The 19,948-nt window shown below is 40.1% G+C and overlaps 1 protein-coding gene across 6 annotated transcripts in view; it reads right to left on the reverse strand.

The window, feature by feature from the left end:
* The window catches only part of ST6GAL1 (ST6 beta-galactoside alpha-2,6-sialyltransferase 1), a 256,245-nt gene that overhangs the window by 107,989 nt on the left and 128,308 nt on the right, over positions 1 to 19,948 (reverse strand). For 4 of the 6 annotated variants that reach the window (XR_006284034.1, XR_006284036.1, XR_006284033.1 and 1 more), the window contains exon 9: positions 13,748 to 13,846. The exons of 1 other annotated variant lie outside the window; for it this stretch is intronic. Coding sequence is in view for 1 of the 5 variants with exons in the window: in XM_043522964.1 (XP_043378899.1) it covers positions 18,149 to 18,173 (25 nt within the window). In the remaining 4 variants the exon portion in view is untranslated. Of the gene's footprint in view, positions 1 to 13,747; positions 13,847 to 18,133; positions 18,174 to 19,948 lie in introns of those variants that run through there. One more of the 6 variants, XM_043522964.1, reaches the window with a different exon arrangement.

Below are 19,948 nucleotides of genomic sequence, written 5' to 3' on the forward strand. Positions count from 1 at the left end.
GTGAGATTATTGATGCTGTGCAAATGAGGACTGAGGGGCTAACTCATGGAAGACTTGTTTTTTGGTTGGGTTTTTTTTTGCGGGGGGGGGGGGTGTCTTTTCTTGTATTTATGTCATCTCAAAGGAGAGGACTAGAGTTTCTCAAAAGGGGGAAACCTATTTTTGTGAAAAAATTCAAAGTTTGTGATTAACTTTTTTTATTGAAAACGTTATCCAAAAAGTGTTTGAATTTTTTCATTTACCAAAATTTGCTATTGATCAATAATAAAAAAAATGTTAAGCTTTGTGGGAAAACTGTTTGGGAAATGGCCTTTTAGTGCACTTTTTTGCTTTGGCCTAAATTTGTACGTGTGGATCAGACAGGTTTTGTAGCAAGGATAATTTATTAAATAACATTAAATAAATAACTGAAGATTTGGAAACATCAAACAAGGTGATGCCAAGAAGGCCTTTGAGAGAGCTGAGTGAGTTTTTCTTTCAACAGCAATAGATTAAATTAATATATCAAACCTAGGGCTAAACTAGAACCAAAAGGAATTTCACTCTGTTTACAGTTAGGAAGAGGCTTAACAGACCATTTATCCACTTCTTGCCTGAATTACTTGTGATCTTAGAACTCTTTGCCCAACTAATAGATACCATCCAGCACTAGGAACATTAATCAATGTAACACAAAATGTCACTGCGTACAGATGACATCCTAATTTGAGTAGGTCCTACTGAAGTGAATACAAATTAAAACTGTCACCTCTTAGATGTGAATATTTTTCATAAAATGGAGTTAGAGTGAATTATGTACCTTTGTTGGACAAAATTTGTAACTTAGTTGCACAATTTACCTTTATCCTTTTGTGATTACAAACACTGAGTCTGATTCAATACTGTTACTCTAGTCTTACACTAGAATAACACCATTGATGGCTGAGAATACCTCTGGAATAAGAAATGAATTGGGCCCAACATATTGAATGTGTATTTAGTGTCATATTTCCTATTTCTGTTTCAAGTTATCCCAGGTATTTCTGGATTTTATTAAAAATCGACATGTATTGTCTATGTAGTCAAATAGCAAATAATGACCAGAATGAGATATTAAGATACTAGACTTTGTAGCTATTGCAGAGCCAGCAAGGTCTACTACACGCGGGGCCTAATTCAGAACCTACAAGACCCAGTATGATAAAAACCCTGGAAGAATGAAAATTAATTGGATATACAGATTTAAAGAGTCCCATAATAAGCCATGCTGAGGCATTTTCTAATAAACATGAAAATGTTGGAAATACAATGGACATGCTAGAATGGCCTCCAGAAACCCCTTTGGGGAGTATTGTGATGCTACTTTCTTACTCAAATAAATGTGTTAGTCTCTAAGGTGCCACAAGTACTCCTTTTCTTTTGCGAATACAGACTAACACGGCTACTCCTCTGAATACTTTCTTACTGTAATTCAGACTTTAAAAATTGAAAGGTGGATGGTTATTTTATAGATGAGCTCTCTAAATTCAGCTATGAAATCCTATATGTAAATAAGGATCTGTTTTTCCTTCTCTCTCACAAATATGCATTGAGTCATGTCTGTTCAAAGAGATCTGAATATACCACCCATCACTAATAGGAGGGAATACTTTGTGAAATACACCTGTGGCAAGTAAGGCCCTGATTTTGCATGCACTTTATATATATATATACATGCTTTATGTTAAATATGAGTAGTCCCATTCATTTTTTTAAAAAGTAAGCACATGCCTAAGTATTTGCTAAATCTGGGCCTAAATTTGTTTCTCCTGCTTATAATGTAATTATTGTACTGGATAAAAAATTAGAACCACACAAATTGTATGAGAAAGGGAGCTGGAGACTCCCATAACACTGGAAAAAATGGGAGAATTCATATACCTTGATACAATATATTGCAATAAATACAAAGGAGCAGATCTTCAGCAGGTATAAATTGGCAAAGCTCCAATGGAACTATAAAGGGTCTGCATACTTGCATATAATTATTCATGTTTAAGTGTTTGCAGGATTAGGCTTTATTTTTGTAAAATTTAAGTGCTACTAGATGTGTCAGGAATGTTTGCTACTCTAGGTATACTCACTTCAATACAGGGGCTTTAAAACAGCCATTTTGCAACAAGACTTTATACCTTTTAGGCACTCTCTATTTTCCATTGGATCTTCATCTTTTGGTAGTAACAATCAGTGGCAGGTTGCACAATACAAGGTCAAATATTTTTTCCCTTAGATATGAGGGCTCCAGGGTTTTTTTTCTGGAACAGTTTGTACCCTAGCCCTTTTAACTCTGACAGAGTATTCCATTCCCTAGTTATTCTCTGCTGCTGAGTGCATTTTCCATTACTACTTGGTTAACAAGAGAACGTGGACCAAATTCTATTGTCAATCGAGTAAAACTCTCATTGACTTCAAGGTAGATTTGTTTAAGGGTTGCTGTGTTCATGGGGGCTTTTCTAGTAGTTTAAAGAGACTTGATGTTTAGAGGATTTCCTACCAGCAATGTTAGCAAATAAATGTGGAGCAAACTTTAATTTGAAAAGGATGTTCGTTGAGTAAAGCAGGTTTACGGGGAGCTCACCGGAACATGCCTTACTCTCAGGTTAACATTAAATGATCCCTGCTTGCTTACTTTTATTAAAAGAGAGACAGGCCCAGATACTGACAACTCATGATTTTATCATGAGTCACGATCTTTGTTGTTTTACTTAAAGCCCAGTTCCTAGGATCTTGGGATTATATGGGAATTTCAGCTCTGATTTTAAAGCAAGATAAAGGTCTTTGTTGCAGAGAAAAACTTGAGAATGTGACTTAATTGCACCCTAAGACCTCAAACGAAAAGGCAAATAGAACTCAACTATTTTTTAGCCATGACATAAGTCTGTCATAACTGAGTCCTGACTTGAGATTTGTGAACACTTGGAGTTGACAAAACTGTTCACGCCAGTCCAAATTAGTATTATATGTCAGAATCTGGCCCCTAGAATCGTTTTCCAGTCCTAAAGAGGGCTTTTATAGTCTCTGGAATGTAATTTAATTTTTGTATACTACTCCTTCCTCAGCCATGCGGAATCAATCTAAACGAGTCACATAGCATTTGTTAAACCATGTAACGTTGGATGACTGGTGCAATCAATAACTCTGATTGCCACTGATTTTTTTAAAATGTACCATCACGTCTGAAATGTCAGAGCGGCCTCAAGTTGGCATCTGATTTTCCGGCTATCATCAATTCACCTGAAAGAATTTAGACATTAAGTGCTTGCAGGGGCCGACCCCTGGCTGGCGCATGCTGATACAGTTCCATTAAAATCCATGGAGTGGCACAGGTTTACACTGGTGGAAGCTTTGGGAGGCAGTATGGGTTAGTGACTAGGGCACCGGGTGGGGAGCCAGGAGATCTGGGTTCTGCCGTTGAACTACTGTGATCTTGCACAAGTCGTATCCCTTGCTCTGCCACTCTTTCCTCTCCTCTTTGTCTGTCTTGTCTATTTGGGGTAGGGGCTGTCTTGCTCTTGTTTGTACCACACCTACACTGTCTAGGGTCCCTAGCTGCTGCTGTAACACTAATAATAAGGCACAAAGAATATAGGAGTGGGGCCATACGTAGTTAGTTGTCACATTTAACCAGTGTTTACCATCAATTAATTACAGCTGCTTATTTAGGCTCATTGTCAGAATCACAAAGCCATACACGTCCAAACTTTTAACGTATTGTCTCCATCCAGCGCCTGTTGGAATATTGGATTGCGGTGCTGCTAAATGACTTAGCAGTGCTGTCATGAGGAATCACAGACATGTGACGTTAACCTCATTTACTTTCAGCCATTACTGGTTGTGCTTCAATATTGTGATTCCATAAAATGTATCACGGTGAAAGAGACTGAAGCAGCCCTGATTTTTAGAGATTTTATACATTAGTTATTATTTTCCTTCTATGCAACCATTTTCTGACCACTGGCTCATTATTAAAATCACAGACTGTTGGGGATTTAAAAATTCTGTGAAACAAGAAAAAATCATGTTAAACCAATCTCATATCCTTCTTTGACCAGGTAACAAGCCTTGTGGATGGGTGGGAAGCAGTAGGTGTGATAGATCTTGACTTTAGTAAGGCTTTTGATACTATCTCACATGACCTTCTCACAAGCAAGGTAGGGAAATATACACTAGATAAAACTACTATAAGGCGGGTGCACAACTTGTTGAAAAACTGTTCTCAGAGAGTAGGTATCATTGGTTTACAGTCAAGTGGGGTCCCGCAGGGATCTGTGCTGGGTCTGGTTCTATTCAATATCTTCATAAATTATTTGGATAATGCATAGAGTACACGTGTAAAGTTTTCAGATGACAGCAAGTTGGGAGGGTTGCAAAGGCTTTGGAGAACAGATTAGAATTAAAAATGATCTTGACAAACTGGAGAAATGGTCTGAAATAAATAGGATGAAATTCAATAAGGACTAATGCAAAGTACTCCACTTAGGAAGGAACAATCAGTTGCACAAATACAAAATAGGAAATGACTGCCTAGGAAGGAGTACTACAGAAAATGATCTCGGGGTTATAGTGGATCACAAACTAAATACGAGTCCACAGTGCAATGCTGCTGCTATAAAAGCAAACGTCACTCTGAGATGTATTAGCAGGAGTTGTAAATAAGACACGAGAAGTAATTCTTCCACTCTACTCAGGACTGATAAGGCCTCAACTGGAGTATTGTGTCCAATTCTGGGTGCCACACTTTGGGAAAGATGTGGTCAAACTGGAAAAAGTCCAGTGGAGAGCAACAAAAATGTTTAAAGGTCTAGAAAACATGACATATATGGGAAGATTGAAAAAACTGTGTTTGTTTTGTCTGGCGAATAGAATAGTCTTCAACTGCGTAAAAGGTTGTTATAAAGAGGAGGATGATAAATTGTTCTCCTTATTCACATAGGACAAGACAAGAAGTAAGTGGATTAAATTGTAAGGGGCTTTATTTGTTGCAAGGGAGGTTTATGCTGGACATTAGGAAACACTTCCTAACTGTCAGGGTGGTTAAGCATTGGAACAAATTACCTAGGGAGATTGTAGAATCTCCGTCACTGGAGATTTTTAAGAGCAGGTTAGGCAAACCCTGTCAGATAATACTTAGTGCAGGGGACTGGACTAGATGACCTCTCAAGGTCCCTTCCAGTCCTACATTTCTATGATTCCACAAAGATAGGGAACACCAGAGGGTGACATTTGCTTTGTGACAATGAGGCTTTATATGTTCCAGTTATAGCACCTGCTCAGTTGTTACAAATTTCAATATGATCTTTTCCAAAGCTGCTTTTATTGCTTAGCTGGTAAGATTAACATTGTGTAAGCTACTTATTCTGTAAAGTATAGAAATATCAAAATCAGATCTGCAGAAACCATCTGCTCGCAATGAAGGATGGATAATGACTTGTGATGGAATTACAGTTCCATGCCCAGCCTCTGGAAAATTGCTGATTTACTGCACGTTACAAAATACATGGGGCTACCCACATGGTATAAAATTCTCACCATCATGTGTAAGTGGTGTTCCTCTAGACTGAGCCAAATTCAGACCTGGTACAAGTGGATGCCACACATCAGGCCAAGCTTTGCCTTCATTACAACCAATGGAAAGCAGGAATAACTCACTGTACCTCCAGGGGAATTACTCTCTGGTTTTACACCATCATAAATAGGACATAATTTGGCCCAGTGGAGCAGATCCTCTCTCCCTGTCCAGTTTTACACTGCTGAGGTAGTGGAAAGTTGCCCTATATGGGAATTCTGAGGTATTCTGGTAAGAGCTCCATATACTGAGCTACATATTCTTGAGCAGCACAGACTGGCAATTTGTGCAACTACTTCGTTAGCTAGACATCTAATTTACAGAGCACCCCCGTCACACACCCCGCCACCTACTCCCAACCTCCACAGACAGGTGCCAGGCACTGACTGTCAGCTGGCACAGTGGTCTTTGTGGGGCTGGTGTAACTTAGTGCAGCCTTTAGGCCCCTGACCAGCCCGGGAGGAGGAGAGCCATTTTCACCCCGTCACTCCTCTGGTGCACCAAGCACAAGCCTGGTTCTGCTGAGAACTGAGACTTGAGTTACGCTGCAGGCCAAATGCGGACCTGCTGTCAGCAGATGAGAGGTACTCTGGGGTCTATAAAACTGAAGCTAACATGTTACGTGTCAGTAGAGTGGGGAAAACACTGGACTGTTCATACCATCTTAGCCCATCACTTACTCTCTCCTCAATGAGCACCTGAAGTAAAATAAGCTGAAGGGATACTGTAAATGAGTAAGAGTGTACAAAAACCTTTCATTACCAAACCCTGATTCATGGCTGTGTATAGGAACCGTGTAAAATCCATGGTTATGACAATACACCACATGGTTTGGGAAGTACTCTTACTGCTGGCTACCTCTGCCTGCACCGAACAGCGAAGTGCTACAGGTGTTCCGTGACGTTAGGTTCCACTGAACTCCACAATAAATAAATAAATACTCATGGAAGTGCACATGCCCATTCGTTTTCATGGATAATTATTTATTGCTGCACCCAACAATTACTTCCTTAGATTTAACAAAAGCTTTCCTTGTGTTCCCAAAGAGCTTGGTTCACTGCTTTCAAGGGCAAATCACTCTCCCTGACCCACCATCCAGGTCAGTTACAACAATAGCCGCAGCGAGGCGAGCATTACATTTCCCAAGAGCATTCACTCTGATTTAAAAGTGAATCCACACAGGCCCTGATCCTGCAAACACTTTTGCACTTGTTTAGTTTTAGGCACGTGAGTATAATCCCATAGCCCTCAATGGGATAAAAGATTCAGGTATAAAATTAAGCACATGAATAAATGGTTGCAGGCTTCCGGCCTAAGACTGTTCTTGTGCGCTTTTGTGTTCACTTGCTGCAAACATTTGCAATCTAGCTTTATTTATCTAGCATGAATGTGTGAGGAAGGTGAGTTTTAAACCAACAATGACCAAGTAAGTAGTATAATTCAGCAGGGCTGGACCTTGCTTCTCGTAACAGGGCTTCAAAACTAACTGAGCCAGACACAGCCTTTAAACAAGGACTGCAAACGCACACAAAATTGCTTTGGGTAACCGTGATGAAAAGACTGAATTGAAGCTGTACACCCACCCAATGAATTCTACAGCAGCCTGGATTTTAAATGGGCTAGATGCTGCAAGGAAGAGCCATGGTCTAGAGAAGGAAAGATTTAAGATTGCTTAAGCTTGTTTATTTCCTGCTGCCCCCCTGTGAGAATGAAACCTCAAGGGTCCTCCTCCTAAAAATGACATCCTAGGGTTTCATGTTTGTTTTTTCCACTGACTCCAGATCAAAATGTGCTCAGTTTTGAAAAAATAATTTTTCTATCTACCAGCCTTACAAATTCAACCTGAGCTCTCTGTTTCTCATGCATCGCCAGTAATAAGTCCTGCAAGTAAACTTATGTTCACAATTATACCTGTACAATATCACTGGCGCTCAAAGGCCCCATGCAAGATCGGGGTGCCATTGTTCTGAGGACTACACGTAGTAGATAACACTGTTCCTAACTTGAAATGTTCAGAACCTACTTTTAAGACAAGACACAAGTGAATTGAACAGTAATAAAAAACAAATCACACTGTTACGCAGGCTTTGTCTTGCTTTACATATGCTTGTCTTGTAAATTTTTAATACTGCCAATCTCCTTTGAAAAGATATAGCACCTCTTTCTGTTTGTGTTAATACCTCTCTATTTTCTTTATTTGAATCTCTGCCTATTTCTACTTAATTAGTTAATTCTTCTTCCTCTTGCTGAATGAAAGAGAGACATAGCAAGGGAGAACAGACAGAACAATTGGTAGCATTAACACCAAAGAATACAAAGGCCTGATCCTGCAAATGCTTCCACCCAGGAGTAATTTAACTGTGTTTCAGAGACGAGGCTCCAAGGGCAACAAACTAGTGATGCTTGGAGGAGTCTGGGGATAGGACTGAGTTGAGTCAGTTGTACGTGCAATGGTAAGATGTCCTGAAGGTGTGTGCTGGCTGCGACACAAACAAATCAGCCACAGCCTTCAACTTGGATAAGCAGCTATATCGTGCCAAATGCATCCTAGCACAATAACTTTATTTCATTGTCAGCATAGCTCTGTGCAGAGGGTTTTAGTTAAATGCTGATGCAAAGTGAGAAGGATAGCACAGTATGCAGTTCGGTAGCTTCAGCAACTCATTTAGACTTCCCAGATCTGATTTACGCCAGCTGAAGAGCTCACCCTTTGTCAATTTCAGTGGTTGGGTGACTTTAACACATCACTTCAGATAGTTAGAATCTCCAACAAACAGGAACTGAGAGATTTTATGAAATTTGGGAAATACCAAACTATTTCACATAAGAAAATCATTAAAAAACCCCTACCTTTACCCTGGCTTGTCTTTCACAAAACAATCTATTGTACTATCAGTAAGCAAGATGCATATTACATTAGCAGGTAAAATATATTTGCATGCAATGATGTTTGCTCACAAGAAAACCATCTAAATTCTACCACGGTATAGCAATTCCTAGCTTAATTACCAATTTTGTTTGTACAAGGAACATATCTATCTTACTCTACCTTCTATGAAACATTTTACTGAAAGATCAGAGAATTTTTTAAAGACCATACATCAGCATTTATCTTTAAAAGCTGAATCAAAGCACAACCTATCTCCTGATAAGTAATGAGACAGATTTTGATTCCTGGACACAAGCATAAAATTGCCGCTTTAAACGAATGAAATCATCTAGCAACCTTCAATCAAGGGTGGACTTTTATCCATTTCTACAGTATCAGCCAAATTTTTTACTGGTGTAAACTGGCCCAGTTCAAGATGAGCTCAGCTGAGAACTCTTCTTATATTTTAATAGTTTCTCTGTCTTGCTCTCTGTGTTTGGGGGCGGGGGGATCTAGCTTGTTTCAGCTTTTTTAGCAGCACTGGACTGGATACATTTTGAATGATCTTATTTTGGGGGTGGGAGGGGAAACACCAGTTGTTGGACATCCAGTTCTAAATCATATATACCACAAGAAATAAATCCCACAGAGATAACAAGGTTAGACTTAACACTGAGTAAAGATCAAAGACACGCCACACCAATACAATGTTATATTGTAAAATGAAAGTCTGCTGTCAGCAGCAGTTAACATTCTAACTCTTCACAAGCCAACATTTGCCGCATAAGTATCTTATTGACATGGAGCCAAATCTTGAAGTCTCCTGGCAGAACTCCCAGTGAAGGCAATGGAGAGTGGCCTGGTCCAGAACTTAGTAAAAAATATATATATATATATATATGAAGACTCAAGATGTGGCCCATCTTGTAGAAAACAGGGCTTCAAACCCCACTGCAGTCCAGAAGGGTCTTCCCACTAACTCCAAAGTGCATGACCAATTATTCCAAAAGTTGGTATTAAAGGGAACAAAACACAAGCTTTGCTTTGCCACTAATAAACACACATCTGACTGCTGCCCTCAAGTCAAACTTATCTCCTGCTCTGCAATGTTTTTGTGGCCAATAGTGGAGAAAATAAGGAAGCGGGTTTTTTGTTACATGGTCCTTTCTAGACCATATGACATCATCCTGCACCTCTGTTGGACTGTGATGTTGCATTTACACTTTCCCACCCAAGCTTCAAAGTACAGTAAAAGGATTTGATTCTCATATATCCCAGCACAACAGCTGGTACCTAATCATCTATGAGAAGACAATGCACGTGTGCACAGCTGTGTGAAATGTTCACAATAAAACCTAAAACCAAGAAAACTTGTTCTGGTTTCATGTGTTATTTCAAACCCAAATCTTGCCCAGGTTCAGAGATTCTGAACACTTAGTAAATCTTAGTAACACTAAGTAGATCTGGATAGGGTCTTGAGAACCCTCCAGCTTTTCCTTTTGTGGGCTCCTGGGAATAATTTGAGTTTCAAAATACTCATTGATTTGGGTGGAGTTTCACTTTGAGTTTTGAGGTTTATAACCTAAAAGGGAGTTAGGGTGGAAAAAGGAAATGAAGTTTCATAACCATAAGAACAGAAAACCAGCAAGATTGGCACAGTGCTGATTATGTGACACACAGCAGAGTCTGTACATAGGTCCTATCAAGGTTTTTCAGTGTCAGTAAGAGCTATTAAGGCCTTAATGTTTCATGGTTTATTTATGCCTACATGTCAATCTTAGGGTTTTTGTATTACTGTCCATCACTATGTTATCAGAACACTTGTTTTGTGCAACTAGCTTTTAGCCAAAAAACGCAGATTCAGGTTGACTGAAACCATTCATGAAATTTTGGTGAGAGTCAGCAAATAGTTTTGGCCCCCCAAAAGGTGATTTTTTTTCAGAAATGTCATAGTTTTGGTTTGGCATTTCTGAAACAAAACATGCTGATGTTATGTTTTGGAAAGGTATTTTGGAATGTGGATGACATTAATTTTAAAAACCAGTACATGTTTATAATGCCCAACCCCCCTAAAAATGAAAAACCAAAAAAAAAAAATGTTTTGGGTCAATCTCAAATGATTTTTTGTCTGTTTTTTTCCATTCACCCACCAAACCAAAAAAATCAGTTATTCACACAGTAGCCAGCTAATCCACAGTAGCCAGTTCCTCACACCCACCTCAATATCTTCTCACCTCAGCATCATGGTTCAATCTGTGTAGTGCAAAGCTGCAATGGAATGACATTTCCTAGGCCCTGGCAGTTCCTTTAGGACCTCTTAACTTTTCTAGTAGCAATACACAATTGCAGGACATGAGCTCACCTTGTCAAAACTGGCACAGTTGCAAAATTCTCAGTAGTGCCACTCCTGCCACTGTGCCAGCCTGTTTCAAGTGTTTGCTGGCAAGTGTAAGGAATAGCAGGTGGTAACATGCAGTGACTTCCTTCTCCTATCCTTTTAGTGTTAATCTCACAGCCCTGATTCTACCTCTTCTGCAAATCACCTCCTATCACACCTTGCTTCCTCTTAGTGACTTTTCTTCCCAGCTCTTGAGCTCATGAGGCCAGTTTACTTACTTGTCTTCTGTGTCACCTAGCTTTTCAATTAAACTAAAAACACCAGTGGGATAGCTTATTATTACAATATTTTATAATTCATGGGGTGCCCTCTATTTTTATCCATGATGAATTCTTAGTACTAATAAGAATACATTGATCCATGATCTGTAAGCAGTAGAGAGGCCTTTTTGCCTTTACTATAATGCAGGGATGGCCAACCTGAGCCTGAGAAGGAGCCAGAATTTACCAATGTACATTGCCAAAGAGCCACAGTAATATGTCAGCAGCCCTCCATTAGCTTCCCCCCGCCCACTCCCAGCACCTCCTTCCCACCGACAGCCCTGCCGATCAGCACCTCCCCCATCTCTCCCTGCACCTGAGGGGAGGGGGCAGGAATGGGTGGAATGGGGGCAGGGCCTGTGGCAGAATTAGGGGTTGAGCAGTGAGCACCCCCCAGCACACTGGAAAGTTGGCGCGCGTAGCTCCAGCCCCGGAGTCGGTGCCTATACGAGGAGCCACATATTAACTTATGAAGAGCAGCATGTGGCTCCCGAGCCACAGGTTGCCACCCCTGCTATAATGGATTTCTCGGATCCGTAGTTAATTGGTTTCTCTTCTTGAATCAGTTCTGCAGTATTGAAGAGCCCTGAATCATGAGAACACGAAGTCTATTTCAGTCTCTTCCCTTTTAACCTCATGTGGTTGGTGGCTGGCCTTGGTGCAGAGATTTTTCTCCCATCCTCGCAGATCTTGGAGTTCTTTAACTCCTTATGATTTTTTTAAATGATTATTATTTGGTGGTGGTGTTCTAGTTTCATGAACATAGTTTACTTGTACTAACTGCACACAGCTGCATTTGTGGAAAAGCCATAATATGGGTAGGGTCAGATCCTGTAGTGTAAATCAACAATGGAGCTCAGTCTGGCTCCAGGTAATTTTACAGGAAAGAAATAAGCCTTATCTGAGTCTTGGACGATTGTGTTGGGAGTCAGCAGATGAGAAAGGGAGCCTTATAAGGAAACTCTAGTTTATTTCAGGGGCCAAAGCTGACTTGTCTCTCATTTTAACTCGATCCACTCAACTGTTCTGTGTCTAATGGCTGCAGTTCACCATAGCCTTTGAAATTGAATTCTTTTGTAGGGATGTATTAGGAATAGCAGCAAAACAGAACATGTATTTTCCCCAGATCCCTTGTTCATTAGGCAACAACAAAGGTGGTTCAGTATAGACAGAATCAAACCCTGCACTCACTCTTTGAAAGCCAAACAAAGGGACTAAGGGAAGCCAAATAATAGCTATTAACTGATGTCTCATGTGAAACAATATGCCAGGCCTCCCACAACAAATGGCTATTAGATAGAACTTTGCACTTGTAAAACTACAGGGTTAATTAGTTCCACAGGGACTGTCTTTCTCCCAGAACAAAGTGAGAAGAGGCTCTCAGCTTATAAAAAAGAAGGAAAAAAATGCCTCTGGGCAGATTGCACGTTTGGCAGTGAGCAAAAAAACTGTCCTGTTATTAATTCTGTTCATAGCAGCATTCATTACCCTCTCTGTGAGCAGTTAAGAGCTATCATGGGCAAATTAACCTTATTTAACCTTTTCCCTTCCATGCAGGCTCAGCAAGGTTATAGCTCTCATAAATACCTTACCTAAATGATCCTAAATGGTCCAGGCCATTTTTTTAGCCCTTTGACTTATATGTTTGTCTCCACCTCCCCGCAGTAGACTTCCCATATGAATTCAAAGCAGCAAAATATATATTGCAGCTTGAATATAAAAACTGTCTGCAATCTCAGAAGGAAGCTATAAATATGGAAGCCTCAAGTTCTTTGCTTTTAGGAATTTTGGCCACACTGGGAGATATTGATCTACCTGAAGGGCCATCAAAGGGCTGCCTTTTCAGTAAAGAGGAGGAAACAATGTGCCAGACACCAGGTACTGAGAAGGATTAATGGAAGGAGAGGAACAGGAAAACAGTCTTTCAGCAACTTTGACTTAGTGTTTTGGGGGTTGTGGATATGCAAGTGCTGTCAGTGTATGATATGGCCAGACGTAGTTGTCAGATACAAGACCCCATCGTCCTGTTTTCACACTAAAGGATGTGGCTGCAAGCAAACAACCTTTCTTTAATTGAAGCTCACTTTGGGGCATTCGTGATTTCATTCCCCCACCCTCCCACTGAAAGAAATTTGGTATTTTACTTAAAATTAATAGGAATTTAGTTAGCAGTGTTCCCATCCAGACAGGGCTGGCTTGTGTAATTGACACACGTTCCTGCACTGAAGCACTGCGGGGCTGCACTACCTCAGCGGGGGAGCAGTTGTGTTCAAGAGGTTCAATCTATCCCCAAGCGACACAGAAACAGGGGAAGTGCCCATGCTCCATTCTCCACTAGGATGGTACAGCCTGCAAGCTGGAGTGGAACAGTCGCAGCCAGCCCTGACCCCATCCCGTCCTCATATTTCCATCCCCGTGTTGGAGTAACTTTAACCCCTGATGGAGCAGTACATGCACTCTCCAGCATGTAACGACCGGTTATACCAGACTTTCCACAGGGTGTACATGCAGGGAGGACACTCCTTATAGACCCCGGCAGCCTAAACACCCAGGCAAAGGTCAAGGACGGATTAGCCCGTACATGGGGATTGGCAGACCTTGAGCGATTCTGCCTTCGGAGGAGGTTAGGTACTTACCTGAGGCTTATGCATACTGACCAAGGCTCTTGAATCTGCCCAGTGGTGTTAGACATCTCGAAGAAGGGATCGGTCATGAGGCTTCCAGTACCTCTGGACCTAGTCAAAACCCAGAAGTGAAAAACCCATCTCTGAACACTACCTCACTACATACAATTTTTTTTTTAAGGCAAAAAATGCAGAGAGGTTCCTATTTCATCTGAAGTGCTTTGTCTCATCTCTCTCCAAGGAATTTCCTTCTCTCAAGTCTAGTGGACTGAATTCTGCTTTTATTTACATGCATGATGTCAATAGCGTTATATGCATGCAACTCAAGGCACTATGTCTCACTGGACATATATTGTTCTTCTAATACATGTTAATGCTTCACAAATGGCTCTTTTCTTATAATTGACATTACTTTAATGCTATAAATACTAGAACCCATTTTTATTAATCTGTGTGTATTTTTAACATTAAGATCCCAGAGGACAACTCCAATATGCCACGTTTTATAGGCTTTGTGTAAATGTATATCTATAATTAAAAATGGCATATGAAATTTCACTATTGATAAAATGGTACAAATCAAGAGCCCAGAGTGGGGCTGCTGTTGAATTAGTGCGGTTTTGACATTAATAGTCAAATAAATTAGAAAAAGTATATGTAATATTTTACATTTAAATAGACACAATTTAAACAGCACGGGTCTGTTTCTTGTCCCGTTCTCATGCTGCCCCTGGCACTGTGCTGTCTGAGCACATAGAGGTTCATAAAACTAGGATTGGAAGGATTAAACTTTTATCAGTAAATGTTGGTGAACATCGATTTCATCATATCTACACAAACCGAAGAAAAACTATTTCTATTGATGATAACTGAAATTTATAGATAGGGAAAATAAGAAAAATGCTGCTTGAGAACTTATTAGAGTTTGATTTAAGGATATTTACCTTGTGATGTTGACAATTTGTGTTTTAATGGGTTATGAAGCTTTAACTTTTTGAATCTCAACATCTACTGTCATTAAATAATTATTGTCTGATACCCCCCATCATTTCCCAAACCCGTGAAAATTTAAATATATAAAAATAGAAGAAATGCTATAAACATCGATATTATGTGTCAAAATTAGAAAAAAATAGAACTGAATTCTGCCAAGCCTAAACATAACTATCAACCAGGACCTGCAGCCTATATTGAAAAGGGGCTAGATGTTGGTACTTTTACCCTAGATTCGATTAGCACCTTATTCTGAATAATTGCTGCAGTCATTGGGACTGCTTGTGAAGTAAGGGGCTACTCATGATTAGTAAAGGGGTCTGAATCTGGCAAAGAATCATTCCATTTACTTCCACATGACTACACATATGAATAAAGGAAGCAGGAAGGACCTCACAATTCAGGTAATTACTGACCCACCATGACACTTCCAGAAATTCCCCCTCCTATAGAAAGCATTGCTGAAAATGGTTATAAAGTGGCTGCGAATTGGTATTAATCGTGAGTATTGGCTATATGGTCAATAAGTACGACCATCTCCAATATAAAGTTCTTAACAAAAACGCAAGTTCTCATTTACTGGAAGTGGTTATATCAAAATACAGTCCATCCCTGTCTTTACATATCCTGTTGGAGGACTCAACAAATTCAGAAGTATCTGAATTTGTAAGATTATTATGTATCCATAAATTAAAGACTAAATGGCCATGTTTCCTTGTATGGAGAATGGCTGGCTCAGATATACTGAAGAGGATTCTGTCATCTGCTTATAAGGGCCCACGGGGCCATACATGACTCTCTGCATTTTAAATGATCAGTTTTAGAACTTCTTGGGAAGGGGGGTGTAAAAGCAGAGGTGTTTGCGGACCAAAACAAAAACAAGAAAACAAACAAACAAACAAACCCCACATCAATCAACCAACCAAAAAGCCCAAAGATATAACTCTCAATACACACTAACATTTAAAGCAGAAACTAGGCTGGTAACTTGGGTGTTTGTCCTTTTAGAATCACTAATATTTCTTGTTAAATTTGTTCTTTGGATTTGCATATGCTGCACAGAATGTAAACATAATTAAATCTGTATTATGCCTTGCGGACAGAATTTTCTCTTGCTCATTTCAGAAATTCATACAGTACTGGAAACAAACAAATGTGAGTATGCACTTTTGTACTCGTGTGACTTTTCAAAACTATTTCCAGCAAATATACTATAAGGTCAGCTTTCTCTAGACACTTCAACGCTCATTTTTCACTGTGCCCTCTGCAAGCTACTACTGCTGGAATTTTTCCAAAATATATTTTAGCTGAGGATTTATTACACACATTGCTTGGATTCCCAGAAATGTTAGTTCTGATCCATTCCAGACTGACTGGCTCACTTGTAAAGTGTTAAGTGGAGGAGAAGGAGCTCAGGAACTATATCAATTATTGATTTATTTTGAGAACAACAAATGATTGATGGGAATGAATTGATCTTTTGATACAAATGAAAAACAAAGGAATAGACTGAAAAGGGGTAATAAATGACAACCACCTCAGTATGGAAGTTAGAAATACAACTCTCCTACAGGGTCATCAGGCCCATCTTCCTGTTTATGCAGGATTGTTCTCTATGTTATTCTCTCTTCTCAGACATACTGATGGGGAACAGGCAGAGGTCTACTAGTACAACTGATCTATTCAAAACCCAAGTATTTGAGTGACAAATGAATATGGACAAGAAAGCTCTGATACCACCCACTGGAAAGATTGCCACATTCTATCCTAAAATCCCACCCAAAACAAAACTGACAACCTTGAGCCAGACAAAGTCAATGCTGGGGTAAGTATGTTTAAGTTCCATGAAAAAACAGTTGAGTTGTACCCATTTGCAATGGTCCTGAATTTGCCCCTTGATCTCTGGTAACATCTAAACAATATGTTCCATCTCAACATTGTAACCAGGAGGCTTGAGAAGTCTAAAACTACCAACAAAAAGATCACCGAGATCCTCATTTTCAAACTCTGTACAGTTTCAGCCAGGTCTGAATAAAAGGCCTTATTCGCCTGTCATATGCACTTCTCTTACAACTCCACAGTTACTCCTGGTTTACACCAGGCTAAGTGAAAGGAGAATCAGGCCCTAACTTTTTCTCTTAACTGGAAATTAAGTCAAGGTTTCTAAAGTTCAGTATTGACCTAATCCATCTATTGAACCAAATAGTGAAACAGTCCAGTAACTGAAGAAATAAATAATTCAGCTTAGCTGGCTTGACCAAAGATTTTTCAGCAAACAACAGCTGATTCATAATCTTTACCTATATTTGACCTATACATGGTTTATAGAGGATTTTTTCACTTGTGGTTTCCGACAAAGGAGGAGTCCTAGACTTGGCTCCTAGCCTAAAAGTACAATACAATTCCTCAGGTGTCCTAAACATGATAATGAGGATAAGATGGTTTTTGAACATACAGCACTACATTATCCTTTAGAATTGTCTCGGTATCCAGCAACAGAGAGACTTATCAAAATTAGGTGCCTAGGAAGAAGGCAGGAATTAAGAGGCAATTCTTGATTTAGTCCTATATCAGTGGTGGGCAACCTGTGGACCGGGGGCCGCATGTGGCCCATCAGAGTAATCTGATTGTGGGCCACAAAATGTTTTGCTGACATTGACCGTCCACAGGCATGGGTCCCCGCAACTCCCAGTGGCTGTGGTCCGCTGTTCCCGATGGGAAGCAGTGGGCTGCAGGTTGCCCATCACTGTCCTATATGGTCCAATAGGTGAATATAACTGAACCACTTGATAATAGTGACCATAATTTAATTAAATTGAACATCCTCGTAGGCGGGAAAAAATGCCAAAGCAACCCACCATAGTAGCATTTAACTTCAAAAAGGGGAACTACACAAAAATGAGAAAGGTAGTTAAAAGGAAATTAAAAGGAAGTCACAAGGGTGAAATACTTGCAAACTGCATGGAGAAAACTCCATAATAGAGGCTAAACTAAATGTAGAGACCAAATAATAAAATAATAAAAACAAACAGTAAGAACACCAAAAGAATGCCACCATGGTGACACACCAGAGTAAAAAGAGGTGGTTAGAAGCAAAAAGGCATCCTTTCAAAACTGGAAGTCAAATCATACTGAGGAAAATAGAAAGGAGCATAAACTCCAGCAATTCAAATGTAAAAGTATAATAAGAAAGGCCAAGAAAAAATTTGAGGAGCAACTTGCTAAAGACACAAAAACTAATAGCAAATTTTTTGTACATACCTCAGCACCAGGAAGCCTGCCAAACAGACAAGGCCATTGCGGAGAAGCTAAATGAATTCTTTGCATCAGTCTTCACTGCAGAGGATGTGGGGGAGATCCCTACACCTGAGCCTTTCTTTTTTTGGTGACAAATCTGAGGAACTGTCCCAGATGGCAATGTCAACAGAGGAAGTTTTGGAACAAACTGATACATTAAACAGTAGTAAGTCACCAGGACCAGATGGTATTCACCCAGAGTTCTGAAGGAACTCACATGTGAAATTGTAGAACTACTAACTGTGCAGGGCCGGCCCACAACATTTTGGCACCTGAGGTGGGGAGCTCAAATGACGCCGCCATGCCCCCTCGCTTGGGCCAAAACTTTGAAAGGTCTCAATTATGCCTTCTTCCTGTTCTACTCCTCTCATGATACTGCTCTCCTACCTACCCCATTATAGGAGAACTAACAACTTAAAATGCCTTGTTCAAAAATTTAAAGTAACACTTTACTTTCAAACGCCTGAACAGCAAATGTAACTTTTCTTGTCTGCATAGTAAACACTGGCTTTTTTATCTGTTTGAATAATCAAAGTGGTGCTTTCCGTGTCTTCTTGGTTGCAAAGATTTTAACTGCTTCCTGCTGAAGGTCCACAGCCTGCGCCAGCTCATGCTCTACTGAGATAGCTGCAAGACCGACCAGCCTCTCCTGTGTCATTTTTCAGACTAGCAGCCGTGTTAGTCTGTATCGCAAAAAGAAAAGGAGGACTTGTGGCACCTTAGAGACTAAGAAATTTATTTGAGCATAAGCTTTCATGAGCTACAGATCACTTATGCTCAAATAAATTTCTTAGTCTCTAAGGTGTCACAAGTACTCCTTTTCTTCCTGTGTCATTGTGGAGCGTAGATGTGTTTTTATTAACTTCAGCTTGGAGAAGCTGCGTTCTCCACTGGCAACTGTTACAGGAAGTGTTAGAAGTATGCGCAGAACAACAAAAGCATTTCGAAAGAGGGTGGTCATCTTATTTGTGCACATATATTCCAGAACAGCCTTTGGAGTTGATCCTGCTGAAATGTAGATTGAAAAGGCTTTTAGTTCATCACCTAAATCGCTCACATCAATATTGCGCATGTCATCATGTGTCACCAGTGTCTCTAGTGCCCTGCATTGCTGGTGTAGGTCTTCTTCAGGTATAGTGAGGAGTTTTGGAATATCATACAAAATCCCAAATATACTGCTGTGTTCCTTGAGTGGCATGAAACGTTCTTCAACTGACTGTACTGCACAATCTAGCACCTGGTTAAAGAATTCAACTTTGAATTGTTGTTTGGGGTCTCTTATGGGATCTCTTATGTTGTTTGGGGTCTATTATGATCTCTTATTGCTTGCCTCTTAATCAAAATATCTTCTTCTTCGGTGACTCTTGTATTCTTGAATGGGTGGGAAAATAGCTTCAGTGTGAAGTTCCTCTGCCAACTTCTGTGCACTCTTCAGAACGTTTTGAAATCCCTCATCTGACTGGTAAGACTGTAGGTATGACTTTGCTTTGTCCAGTTGTTCCATGCTCCAGATATATCAAGGTCAACACGTGGGAGTCTCTTGCTTACAACATTTATTTCAAACAGTATGTCATGCCACAACGCTAAGCCACACAGCAATGTGAAGTTATGTATGTTTCTGGTGATTCCAGTTCCCTCTGCCACTGTTCTCCCATGAACAGTTCCTGTCATAGCATTATCCTCCATACTGGCAACTGTGGCATCATCTGTGTTCCCAATTTGGTGTTGGATAGGCTTTATCGCCTCCACTTGACTTTCCCATCGTGTGGCACTCAGTGGTTTCAGTGTCAGAAAGGATGTTCCCAGATGTTGCTTCAAAATTTGCCATCGATGAGTTGATGCAGAGAAAAATACATAGATGCTTTGAATTACATTAAAAACTTCAGCAGCCTCACTAGAAGCTGATGCTGCATCACTGACCAC

Source organism: Chelonia mydas, chromosome 9, assembly GCF_015237465.2.
Source record: "Chelonia mydas isolate rCheMyd1 chromosome 9, rCheMyd1.pri.v2, whole genome shotgun sequence".
NCBI classification, from domain to species: Eukaryota; Metazoa; Chordata; order Testudines; family Cheloniidae; genus Chelonia; species Chelonia mydas.